The sequence below is a fragment of the Chrysemys picta genome, chromosome 2, assembly GCF_011386835.1.
Source record: "Chrysemys picta bellii isolate R12L10 chromosome 2, ASM1138683v2, whole genome shotgun sequence".
Lineage (NCBI taxonomy): Eukaryota > Metazoa > Chordata > Testudines > Emydidae > Chrysemys > Chrysemys picta.
Window position 1 is genome coordinate 618,793 of NC_088792.1, and position 12,866 is coordinate 631,658.

At 62.5% G+C, this 12,866-nt stretch overlaps 1 protein-coding gene across 4 annotated transcripts in view; it reads right to left on the reverse strand.

Annotated features, from left to right (window-relative positions):
- Window positions 1–12,866, reverse strand: part of AGAP3 (ArfGAP with GTPase domain, ankyrin repeat and PH domain 3) — a 222,994-nt gene that overhangs the window by 124,005 nt on the left and 86,123 nt on the right. For all 4 annotated transcript variants that reach the window (XM_065586493.1, XM_065586492.1, XM_065586491.1 and 1 more), the window contains exons 2-6: window positions 9,338–9,396; window positions 4,124–4,211; window positions 3,832–3,917; window positions 2,856–2,997; window positions 1,162–1,296 (exon numbers count right to left, since the gene is read on the reverse strand). In XM_065586493.1, the coding sequence (XP_065442565.1) occupies window positions 1,162–1,296; window positions 2,856–2,997; window positions 3,832–3,917; window positions 4,124–4,211; window positions 9,338–9,396 (510 nt within the window). The remainder of the gene's footprint in view (window positions 1–1,161; window positions 1,297–2,855; window positions 2,998–3,831; window positions 3,918–4,123; window positions 4,212–9,337; window positions 9,397–12,866) is intronic.

A 12,866-nucleotide genomic window follows, 5' to 3' on the forward strand; every position in this document is an offset into this window, starting at 1 on the left:
GGAGGGGGATGTCAGCAACCCCCAGGAGGTCCGAAAGCACGGAACGCTTTATTGCAATCTAAAGCCAAGAAAATCTGGCTCCTCCACTCCCTGCACACCCGGCCTGTCGAGACCACGTATTCCCTGCCAGCCTCCCAAAGGCACACGATTCAATACCAGGATTATCACTGCTACACTTCCTTCTCTTCCTTCAGAAGGTGAATCCCCTAACCCTCAGCTCTTGGATAGCCCTTTCCCTGCAGCCCAAGAGGCTTTGCCGAGGGGGAGCAGGACTAGCTTACAAAAGGGGAAGGACACACTCACAGTCAGTGGCAGCATCAACCGGGGCCCTACCCACTAGACCACACTTCCCTCTTCTAGGACCAAGAGAGGAAGAACTCAAGCCTGGCCGCAGTGGATTGCATTGCACCCTTGTGTTCCTTGCACTTCCACTCCAGCTGCCCCTTGCTCCAACCAGCCTCTCCCATGTCAGCTGTGCACTGTCCTTTCCAAACCTCCTTCCAGGCCACTCTCTAGGCCTGCAGCCCCCTTCCTCTGTGGCACAGTTCTTGTCCTCCTCCCATTCCCCTGCACGCAGCTCCAATCCATCCGGCCACACAGCCTCTGCCAAGCTCGCCCTGGAGAGACGGGGGGGGGGGGGGGGAAGGGGGAGCCGCCTTTGCAGCGTCTCTCCCAAGGAAAGCTCCGGCTGCAAGCCCCTGGAGCCCCCCTTTGCAGCGTCTCTCCCAAGGAAAGCTCCGGCTGCAAGCCCCTGGAGCCCCCCTTTGCAGCATCTCTCTCAAGGAAGGCGCCGGCTGCAAGCCCCTGGAGCCCCCCTTTGCAGCATCTCTCCCAAGGAAGGCTCCGGCTGCAAGCCCCTGGAGCCCCTGGAGCCCCCTGCTCCGTGCAAGCGACAGCAGCAGCGTTTCTACCCCAGCAGTTCGGCTGCTCCCCCCCGCACAGCACGTCTAGATACAAAGGGTTCAGCTGGATTTCCTCTGCCTCCCAGTACATTTGCAATCGCCCATTTCTCCGGTCTCGCAATCCCTTTGGCTCACACAGGCCCCCGGGGAGAGACAAGCACTCCAGCAAGCCAGTCGCAGGTATCTGGGGCTGCAGGTGCCAGAGCACCGTATCTGCGGGAGAGCGAGGGGGCAGGGACGGGCGCAGCGCCGCAGTTACCATCCTGGAAGACTCTCTCGACATTCAGGCCGTAGGTGGCACAGGTCTCGTAGTACGTGCAGCGCTTCAAATCGTTGGAGAGTTTGCGGGCCCGAGAGTCATCGATGACACGGGGATTGGTGGCACTGATAGCGTCTGGAAACCAAAGAGAGGAAGAGTTAGAAAACAGGTTTCCACACCCCCATCCCACCCTGTAGCCCCCCAAGATACCAGGGCCCCACAGCACCTTCCCGGGGTCCCTCCAGCCCCATCCAGGGCTGGGATAACCAACTCCAAAGCCCAGGCCCCGTCTGTCCCGGGCTGAGATAGGCGGGTTCCACAGCACGTTACTGGAAACCGGGCAGCCCTCGTCCTCCCTACCATCCCTGCCTCCAGATCCCCCGGTTCCACAACCCACGCCGGGGGTCCGAGGACTTGGGTCGGGAAGGTACCGTCCCCACCCTGCAGACACCACTGACGATTCTCTGCTAGCTTTAATTCCTTGTACCCTAACCCTAGGAATTTCTCGACCCCCCACAAGCACTGGAGCTCTGGCTACAGCACCCCCCTGCCACATCCTCCAGCCCCCACTGCCACTCCCATGCCCCGAACAACCTCCCCGGCCCCTGGCAATCCCACTCCCCACCCGCCCCGCCCTTCTGTCTACAATCACAGGCACACATCAAGGGTTCAGATGTCCTGGAGCTCTGGCTGTCCATGCCGAAGTCCCCCACCCCCTCCCGCCTCCACCCCCTGCCCTGCGTGCGTGTTGGCTAATACGCGTGGGACCCCTGCAAGGCAGGACTCGGCCTCGTGGCCGCACGGACCATCCTGCGCGAGGCAGAGGCAGTAACGCTAACGCCAGCTCTAGGCCTTTGCAGTCTGAGAGGCGTCGCTACCACCAAGACTTGAGAGCCTGGGACGCTGGCTGCCAGCTGCAGCCTAGCGCAGACGTGCCCCAGGTGCCTCGTTCACCCCCTTCTGCTGCAGAACGGCCGGCTTCTGCCTTGTGCCCCCGGTTCTGACCGCAGGGAAAGCTCCTCCCGGCTCAAATCCCCTGGCCAGCCCCGCCCACGGGAGCCCCCATGCACCCAGTCACCTTCCCCCGAGCCCACTGTGCCGGCCTGGGCAGGTCTGCCCGACCCATCTCCTCCTCTGCACCTGGCACTGGCAGGACCTGGAGAAGTTCCCCTGCACCTTCAGTCTCTGCCCAGGGCCCCGAGAGATTCATCCGCCTATCACAGGGGCCTTGCTGGGCCATGCGGGCCCGCTTGGGCTGAGATCCTTGGTGAGCCCCTAAGACTCCCTCTCCACCCTCTGCCGGACTCCAACCTCCTGCAGGGGTGCCAGGACACCTCAGCATGGCCCAGAGCGGGGGTGGGGGAGGTGCCAGACGCCTCGGAGGGGCCCAGAGCTGGGGTGGGGAAGGTGCCGGACACCTCAGAGGGGCCCAGAGCTGGGGTGGGGAAGGTGCCAGACACCTCAGGGTGCCTGGGAGGGAGGGAGAGGCAGCAGCTGGCACCATGTGGCATGGTGTTCCATGTTCCTGGTGGGGCTTGCCGCCCCAATGCAGGACAGGCTTGGGGGGGGAGTGACTGGCCCCCCCAGAAGTGAAAGCCCAGGCCCCACACGGAGTCCCTGTGAGCCCCTTACAGGCAGGGCCAGCCCTGGCACCCCGGGGTGTCTCGGCAGCGCTTGTCCTGGGTCCCTCTCACCTTGCGTCCCCACCAGGACCATGGGCACCTCGGCCGTGCTGCGGTAACTGCAGAGCCGCAGGTAGTAGTTATACACCGTCTGGAAGCTGATCTCGTCCTCCAGGCTGAAGACAAACACCACGGCGTCCACCCAGGCGGCAAACTGGGGGAGACACCGACCATCAGCCCAGCGCCTGCCCCACTGAGCCCCCACCCCAGTGCCTGTCCCACTGAGCCCCTGCCCCGATCCCTGCACCCCAGTGCCTGTCCCACTGAGTCCCCACCCCAGCGCCTGCCCCACTGAGCCCCCACCCCAGCGCCTGTCCCACTGAGCCCCCACCCCAGTGCCTGTCCCACTGAGCCCCTGCCCCGATCCCTGCACCCCAGTGCCTGTCCCACTGAGTCCCCACCCCAGCGCCTGCCCCACTCCCTGCACCTGCCCCACTGAGCCCTCGCCCCGCTCTCTGCAGCCCTGTGCCTGCCCCACCGAGCCCCTGCCCCGATCCCTGCACCCCAGTGCCTGTCCCACTGAGTCCCCACCCCAGCGCCTGCCCCACTTCCTGCACCTGCCCCACTGAGCCCTCGCCCCAATGAGCCCCTACCTCACTCTCTGCAGCCCAGCCCCCCTGCTGAGCCCCACCCCGCTCCCTGCACCCCAGTGCCTGTCCAAATGAGCCCCTGCGCCTCTGAGCCTCCGCCCTGCTCCCTGCAGCCCTGCACCTGCCCCACCAAGCCCCTGCCCCAATGAGCCCCCACCTCACTCTCTGCAGCCCAGCCCCCCTGCTGAGCCCCACCCCGCTCCCTGCAGCTTTTAAGCGTTTCCTGGTCTCCCATCCAACCCTGTTGTGAGATCCAAACCCCCTGACGCCTCCAGGACAGGGCCTCTTCCCGGACTGACGGCCAGGCCAGCGGCCTCCTCTCCTTCCCCGCAGCTCTCTGTTACTTGCACAGGGCTCTCAAGGGGCAGGATTCATGCGGGAGAGAGGGGGGCTCTTACCTGGAGCTCGGGGGGGCCCCCTTCATCTCGAATCAGCAACAGGTAACTCTGACCATCCACTACGATCTCCTTCTTAAACCGGCCACCTGGGGACAAGGCAAAGCAGTGCACTGAGCCGGGGGTGGGGTGGGGGGGTGAATGGAGGGCGCACACCTCCAGGGACACACCCGGGTGGGCAGACGCCTGGGGGCAGCTGTGAGGCTGGCTGGGGGGTCACCTCCTGAGCCAGGGACTAGGAGTCAGAGCCCAGAGCTCAGCATGGGGACAGCCCCCAGGAGGGCAAGGCCCTTACCTTCTGGGGACTCCTCCTGCACGTACGTGCCAGTCAGGTAGCGATGCACCAAGGCTGACTTGCCGCTGGACAGGTTCCCCACGATGCCCTGCAACACAAAGGTGTGAAAGCGCCCTGCCCCCTCCGCGCTAATATCACTAGAGGGCCTGGCCCATCGACCCGGGGCCAGCACTGGCCAGGCCAGTGGGGGTGACACACGCTTACTGCTCAGGCAGCAGGGCCCCCCTGAGAGGGCCCAGCCACTGCACCCCCCAGCTTGCCATCCAGTGGCATTCCTGGGTTCGCCAGGCGGAGCACTGCGCCTGGAACTGGATGGGAGCGGAGAGCAGATGCCGGAGCCCTGCTGGCTCAAGGGAGGACGGCTGAAGGCAAGTGGGCAGCCACCCCTCCACAGCCCCCAGATCTCCCGTTGCTTCGATGGACACTTGTGCTGTCAAGTCCCTGCCTGCCCCACAGGGGAGGAGACCCTTCTCCCAGCCTACACCAACCTCCCACGGGCCACACGACCAGTCACACGGCTCCTGATGCAGAGAAAGAGAGAAAGCGTCTGGCTGTGGGTCTGGCCACAGCTGCTCCCTGGGATCCCAGCAAGGGGGTGTAAGATCTGCCCTTTCTCCGCCAGCAGCAGAGCACACATGTACAAGCGGGGCTGGCTGCGCTGCCTGGAGTTACGGTTGCCTGACACGACCCATTATAAGCCCGTTTCCCGTTGCTAATGACTTTACCACACTTGAGCTGCCTGGGCTGAGATTTGCCAAGTCGGTGCCTGCTGCTGGCTGGCTCATTCAGGGCGTCGCCACAATACACGCTGCTCTTTTGGAGAGCAGCTCAGGCGCCAACAGGTAAAAACCATTTCTCTGGAGAGCTCTGGTGCCTGGGGGGTTGTAGCAGGTACTGGAAAGTGGCACGAGGATAGTCCGGGGGTTAGGGAGGCACCTTCCGCTGTCTGGGAAAACCTGGTCAGAGGTGGCCAAGTTCTAACCCATAGAGTAGTCAATCCCCAATTGCACATGGCCAGTGCCGCTGGGTGCTGGCTTGTGCCTTCCTTTTCTGAACTGTCCATCTGCACTGAGCACGCTCCCCCAGCCCCACTGAGCGCCCCGCACAAAGACAACACGGATCCTTCACCTGCTGCTCTCCCTCCTCAAAATCCCCCGGCCTACGGAAAGCGGCACTTGGCCAGGAGCCGAGAGAAGGAGAGTTCTCACTGCACCTCTTCTCCTGAGGCTGTTCCTGGGTGCACGTCCCTTCCTCTGACCAAGGCCTCGCTGCCCCACACTGGGAAGCAGGCCAGTATCAGCCTGTAACTTTGCAGAGCTGGGAGCGTAACAGTGGTAACGGAGCAGACCCAAGTCGCAGCTGCTTAGCTCTGCTTGAGGTTAAGATTTTGCCACGAGTGCTGTTAGTAAAAGTTACGGACAGGTCGTGGGCAACAAACAAAAATTCACGGACGCCCGTGATGTGTCCTTGACCTTTACTAAAAATACCCTGGGGTCGGGGGGACTAAAAGTCAGAGCCCCGCCGGGGGCTGACCGCTGCTTCTGCCCCAGCCACTGCTCCTGTGATGGCAGCTGACCCAGCCCGTTGCTGCTTCGGCCCCAGGGGCTGCACCTGCGGCGGGGGCTGACCCAGCCCTGCTCCTGCCCTGGGCTGCTACTCCTGGGCAGGGGCTGACAGTTGCTCCAACGCCGCTGCGGCCGGCTGAAACCGAAGAAGTCATGAAGGTCTATTAAAGTCAGAGAATCCGTGACCGAATCGGATCCTTAGCCTCGCAGAAAGAACCTGCATATCTTTGGCCTTGGCCAAGCTGTCTGTAAAGTGGGGCTACTCATGTATAAATAACCCAGTGTGTTTTGCATCCACCTCTAGTGGCTGCTTCACAGAGGATATAACCTACCACTGCTGCTAGCTAATGTAGCTCCTCTGTTAGCACAAGTGGTAGAGCTTTGCCCTGCACCCAGAAGTTCTGAGTTCAAACCCTGCTGGTGACTGAGGCAAAGACGCTCACAGTTGTATATAAATGAATTTTTCCCTCCATTTTTCTGTTAAAAAAAAAAAAACGCTAGGAAATTCCATCTCCGTAGCTAGGAAACCCGTGCACTGAACAAGGCATGGTCCTGTGGGAAACTCCCCCAGACAAACCCAGTGCCAGAGGAGACACCCCAGGGACAAGGGAAGGCTCATTTCTGGCATTTCCAGACTCCCGAGTGCTCAATTTTGTAACCTGGTCCCATTCTTTTCTGACAGTTTTGTGTGTGGCCGGATAAATACAGCATGGTAGGAGACAGCATCCAGGTGCTGCACCACATCGGCTCTCCCCACCACTCTGAGCCCAAGCGGGCCTGACCCTTGGAAGAATGGACAACCTGATCAATCTGGCTCAGGGTAACCTTGTGTGACGGGGTGTGACACCGCCATGCAGCGTGTGGCTGGGTGAGGGTTAACCCCGTGAGGAACGGCGACCACACCACAACTGCCCATCCACAAGGGGCACACGGCTGGGCTGCCCTGTGTGCCATTTTCTCCTCCTCCCCAGGTGCCAGAAGGAGGATGGCTGCTATGACTCTACAAGGACATGTGATGAGACCACGTCTCTACACTCCATCTTGGGAAGTGCTGGACCCAGGCGAGAGGGATTGGAACAACTGGGGATTCCAAGCTGTGAGCAAGTGCAGTTTGCCCCCTAAGAATCTGCAGCCTGCCTGTATCATCTCTTAGGGTGAGAATCTCCTATTCATAGCCAATCTATAGCATATTAAGCTTAGTTTGCGTTTTTTGTTTATTTGCTGGGTGATCTGCTTTGATCTGTTTGCTATCCCTTATACTCACTTAAAATCTATCTTTTGTAGTTAATAAAACTTGTTTTTGCTTCATCTAAACCAGTGTGTGGGAATCATAACTCAGGGGCAAAGGCTGTTGCATATTCCTCTCCACATTGAGGGAGGGAGCGAATTTTATGAGCTTATGCTGTACAGTTCCCTGTGCAGCGCAAGATGGTATAATTTTGGGTTTATATTCCAGAAGGGGTGCACGCCTGGGGAGCTGGGAGTTGCCTTAACTGTAGCCTTCCTATGCAGGGGCTGGTCAGAGAGCCTGTATGTAACTGCAGCTGCGTGTGTCCCTACCTGTGTGTGTGCTGGTGAACATGCAGGCTGGAGAGGGCTTTGTAGCTTGTCACAGCAGTACAGTGTGAGAGAGAGCCTAGGCTGGTGGGTCAGGGGGCTCAGCGGAACGCCAGTTCCAGGTGGCGCCCCAGGGGGGAACCCGTCACACCCATCCCATGCCCAGGCCAGCTGTTCCAATGGGGAGTTATCCTTGCTGGGAAAAAATTTGCTTATTTCCAGTTTGAACTTTGCCGACATCAACTTCCAGCCATTGGCTCTTGTTCTGCCTTCGTCTGGGAGATCAAATCTCCTCCCCGCTTAGGCACTTCTGGGCTGTGAACCGCCTCTTTCCTAAGCTAAGCAGAATGAGCTTCTCCAGTCACTCAATACAGGCCAGGTTTTCCAGACTTAAAATCCCTGAAGTTCTGTGCAGATAGAGAACATGTCCCGGGCATGCTGAGGTGCCGCTGTCAGACCCAGTGCCAGCCAGGTGGGGTGCTGGCGAGAGGGCACCCACTGAGGGCCCGTGGGAACTGGGCAGGACCTAGCCATGTCAGGAGCTCTTTGCCGGTGCGACGCACAGGGAGAGCTGGCCCCCGTTCTGAGCACAGCCTGGCCATGCTGCACACCCAGCGAACTGCGCGGCAAAGGCTCGCACGGATGGGGCTCAGGCTCACAGGGACAAAGGGACCTGCCCAAGGTCACACAGAGAGTCTGTGGCAGAGCCCAGAATTGAATTTGGGTCCCCCGACTCCAGCCAGGTCCCGAATCCTAAGGCCAGGTGGGAGACACACCATCAGCGGGAGGGAAATCCAGGTACCTCGACACTGCTGCCATGCGCAGGGCCACACACACGAGTGCCCTGAACAGTGTGAGGCTGCACGGGGGCAGGAGGGGGAGAGATATGGAGCAGCCAACAGTAAGGCAGAGGGGAGGGGAGAGGCGCTTGGTTCCCCCAGGCACTGCGGGAGCAGCACCTATCACCCCGTAACAGGACACCAGGAACAGATGGGGGCTGAATGGAGACAAACAATGGAACAGCTGACCGGGGGCAGGGGGGCAGAAACTCCATCACGCAGGGTGAATCCAGACCGGGAGTCTCTCTAACACCCCTGCTCTAGCTCTGCCAGATGGGCTGGGCTGGGCTGGAGTCCCTGGGCGAGGGTCCCTGCCCTGGGCTCTGCAGGAGGCTGGATGGGATGGGCAGAACAGTCCCTGGGGCTTTCACGTCTAAGGACCCAACCCCAGCCCCGCAGCCTTTCCTGTCTGTGACAAAATGAGTTTTCTTAATGTTTTGTATGAATACTGCGGGTGCCTCAGTTTCCCTTGTGTGTTGCACAAGTCTCTAGGTGGTGGGATAAGGGCGTGTGATCAGAGACCCCTAGAGGGCAGGTGTGACTGCCAGAGAAGGCCGGGGTCGACACTATATCCTGGCAACTGATGGCCGGACCCCCTGCCATGAGTTGGCGAAGGAAGCGAGAGGTGGAGACCAGGTGACCAGTTTGCCCAGGAAAGACACAATGGCCGGAGTAGTGGCAGCTGGGCGTGCCTGAGGCTGGGTGGCTGGAAGCGAGTCAGTCTCCTGGTTTGGGACTCAGGGGAGAGAGCTCAGGGCTCTGGATCCCCCCAAGATGGACTTGGCTGAATGTTCCTGCTCCCTGTGCTCACAAGCTCTGCTCTATGCTGGGCTCCTGGTGACCAATAACCCGTCTGTCCCACGCTGGCTGGGAGTCACTGCTGGCTGCGGAGTGGAGGGCAGGGCCTTTTGGGGGGGTGTGAGGCTCCCCCAGGTGTCCCCTACTCGCTGCGGGGGCTCACCGTGTTAACAGGGGCTGAATGCTCCGAGGTCAGACCCAGGAGGAGGGGGCTTGCCCTGGTGAGAGCACGTCCCAGGGGAGTCACGCTGCCAGAGGGCCCCGTCTGACTTCATTCCCAGGGGTCCAGAGCCCCTGCACCGGACACCATCCAAGGGGACATGCACACGGCAGCCCTGCCCCACCTTCCGCAGAGCAGGGGGGTCTCACTCCCACCGCTCACAAGCAGGCACCGGCCCCGGCCACAGGCCCTCCAAGGGGCTCTGCAGGCAGAGCAGGCTAGGCCAAGCACTCACCACTTTGAGCTCAGGCACCGAGCGGCTCAGGGTCCATTCCTGGCTGTTCACAAACGAATCTGCAGAACAGAGAACAGACACCGTCAGCCCCTGGCTGGGGAGTTGAGTCATCAGCCCCCAGCATCCCCACCCTGCCCTGCCCTCTGCCCGCAGGGACGCCCTGGGCTCCCGCCCCACTCACGGAGAGGAGAGAACTGAAACACCCTCCCAGCACAGCAGCCGCCTCCCTGCCCTGGTCTGGGCCGCTGCACCCGAGCTCAGAGAGGCCACTCCCTGAGGGGAGCGCAGCACAGGGCCCTGACTGAGCCCAGCAGCCACCAAGGCGTAGGCCCCAGGTCTGCACTGGGAGCACCCCTTCCCCAGCACCCCATAGACCAGAACTGTGCAGGGGTGACCTCCAGGGGCACTAGGACCGTGCAGCACCCCCCTTCCCCAGCACCCCACAGACCAGAACTGTGCAGGGGTGACCTCCAGGGGCACTAGGACCATGCGGCACCCCCCTTCCCCAGCACCCCATAGACCAGAACTGTGCAGGGGTGACCTCCAGGGGCACTAGGACCGTGCGGCACCCCCCTTCCCCAGCACCCCATAGACCAGAACTGTGCAGGGGTGACCTCCAGGGGCACTAGGACCGTGCGGCACCCCCCTTCCCCAGCACCCCATAGACCAGAACTATGCAGGGTGACCTCCAGGGGCACTAGGACCGTGCGGCACCCCCCTTCCCCAGCCCTGTGGGCTGGAGGGAGAAGGAAACTCCAGGGAGGAGCCAGCCCCTCGGGGCCAGAGAAAGTGGGGTTGGCAGCACCAGGCAGAGAACAGCCGCACCAGGAGCTGCAGCACTGGGGGGAAATCTGCAGGAGGGGTGATACACCCTGAGCCATGATGGCAGAGGTGAAGGGATGTGGAGAGGGGGAGGAGACGGGCGGTGGGGGGGTGGGAGGTTGGCCTGGGGGAATAGGCAGGTGCGGGGGAGGGGGCAGGGGAAGGGCAGGGAAGATGCAGCCAGAGCCGTGACGCCAGGGGGCAGGTGTGGGGACGCAGCGCGAGGAATAGGCAGGTGGGGGGGGAGGGGGCCGGGGAGGGGCAGGGAAGATGCAGCCAGAGCCGTGATGCCGGGGGCAGGTGAGGGGACGCAGCGCGAGGAATAGGCAGGTGGGGAGGGGGGGGCCGGGGGAGAGGTAGGGAAGATGCAGCCAGAACCGTGACGCCAGGGGGCAGGTGAGGGGACGCAGCGCCAGGAATAGGCAGGTGGGGGGGAGGGGGCAGGGGAGGGGCAGGGAAGATGCAGCCAGAGCCGTGACGCCAGGGGGCAGGTGTGGGGACGCAGCGCGAGGAATAGGCAGGTGGGGGGGGAGGGGGCCGGGGAGGGGCAGGGAAGATGCAGCCAGAGCCGTGATGCCGGGGGCAGGTGAGGGGACGCAGCGCGAGGAATAGGCAGGTGGGGAGGGGGGGGCCGGGGGAGAGGTAGGGAAGATGCAGCCAGAACCGTGACGCCAGGGGGCAGGTGAGGGGACGCAGCGCCAGGAATAGGCAGGTGGGGGGGGAGGGGGCCGGGGGAGAGGTAGGGAAGATGCAGCCAGAGCCGTGATGCCAGGGGGCAGGTGTGGGGACGCAGCGCCAGGAATAGGCGGGCGGGCGGGGGCCGGGGGAGAGGCAGGGAAGATGCAGCCAGAGCTGCAGGACACTCGTCAGCAGGACGTTGTACACTGTGGGCTGGACTTTCTCCCGGACGCTGACTGGCCATTCACTCCAACCCGGCCAGTCTGCTCACCTCAGGCTCTGTCCAGCTGCCCTGCCCCCTGTTCGGCTGCCCCCCCTCGTTAAACCCCAGCCAACGTCAGAGCCAGTCCAGGGGCTGCCTCGCCCTGTCCCGTGCCCCAGCCTGTCCCAGTTCCGGTGGGAAGGGGCTGTTACTGCCTGTGCAGCGCCCAGCACCCCAGGCACCATTGCTGGCCAGGCCCGCGGCACTCAGCCCCGGCCCTCCTCCCATTCCCCATGGTGCTGCTGCCTCCGCCGGGCTATACAGCCTCCCTGCGCCGGCCGCCTTCTCCCCACACAGAGATCAGCACCCGCACCCCCTGCGGACACCCCCAGCCCTGCCGGAGCGGGATCCAATGGCCCCCAGCCCATTGTTCTGGCACCTGTGGCTCCTCCCCTGCCGAAGAACCACCCAACAAGTTCACAACCGTGCCACCCAAACCAGTTGTGCAAGTCGAGCAGCTGTTGGTCCCGGCCCCAGCCGATGCTTCACCCCTCAGCCCCCCTGCACACGGGACGCCGAGCCCGAGCAGAGTGGGAAAGCACCAGCAACGGAAGGGTTTCCAGCCCAGCCCCCCGGGCAAGCCTCGGTCTCCTGTACATGCTGGGGGGCAGCGTGACAGGCACGCACCCCATGGCAATGGGGCCTGGTCTGGGAACACAGGAAACCCACCCCTGCCCAGCCAGGCCGGTCTCCACCAATCACCAATGACAGCCAGCCCTTACCTAGTGCAGCAGGAGAGCTCAAAGCGCTTCACAAAGGAGCTCAGTGTCATTAACCACGTCTTACAGATGGGGAAACTGAGTCACAGCGAGGCAAAGGGACTCGCCCGAGGTCCCCCCCCGCCATGGCAGAGCTGGGAAGAGAACCCAGGTCTCCTGTGTCCCAGGTCAGGCCTCACACGGCTGCCTCCCAGCAGAGCTGCCCTGACGAGCGCTGCAGAGCAGGGGCCCAGCTAGTCGGGGAGCGCAGTAGGACCCAGCACAGGAGCCATTTTTCTATCCCTTTCAAACATGGAAATTCAATGCAACAACCTGGGCGGGCAGCCGCCGAGCCACCGTGGCCTCTGCCCCCAGCACCGCCCCTGGGGCAGGCAGGCCGCGCCGGCCAGGCCAGTTTGGGGCTGCTCCCAGTGCGTTAAACCAGCAGCCGCCATGGTGCCACGACACAGCTGTCTGCACCCCCTGCGATGGCCGCCTGAGCTCAGCTGGGGCCCTTAGCGCTTGGGGGGGGATTCAGGGTCCCTGAGAAGGGGAGCTCCTGTCGCAGGAGGGGGAGGCTGCCCTGCCCCTTCTGCCTGGCCCAGCATGGACCCGTGCCACTGCATGCATGAGGGCTTACTGCAACCACACCCATCAGCATGTCTGAGCCCTCACCAGTGTGCCCGCACCACTGCGCCACGCCAACTACTGCACGTGAGCACTCACTGGTGCACCCATGCCACCACACCCATGCCCATTAGCATGCACAAGGGCTCACCACTGCACATGCACCACTGCACCCATACCCTCTAGTGTGCACGAGCACTCACGGGTGCACGTGCACCACTGCACCCACGCCCATTAGCGTGCATGCACACTCACCAGTGTGCCCGCACCACTGCACCACACCCACTACTGTGCATGTGCACTTACTGATGTGCTCACGCCACTGCACCCACACCTTCTAGTGTGCCTGAGCACTCACTGCTGCGCTCACACCACTGCACCTGCACAGTCTAGAGTACATGGGCACTCACTTGTGAGCCTGCACCATTGCACCCTTGCTTGC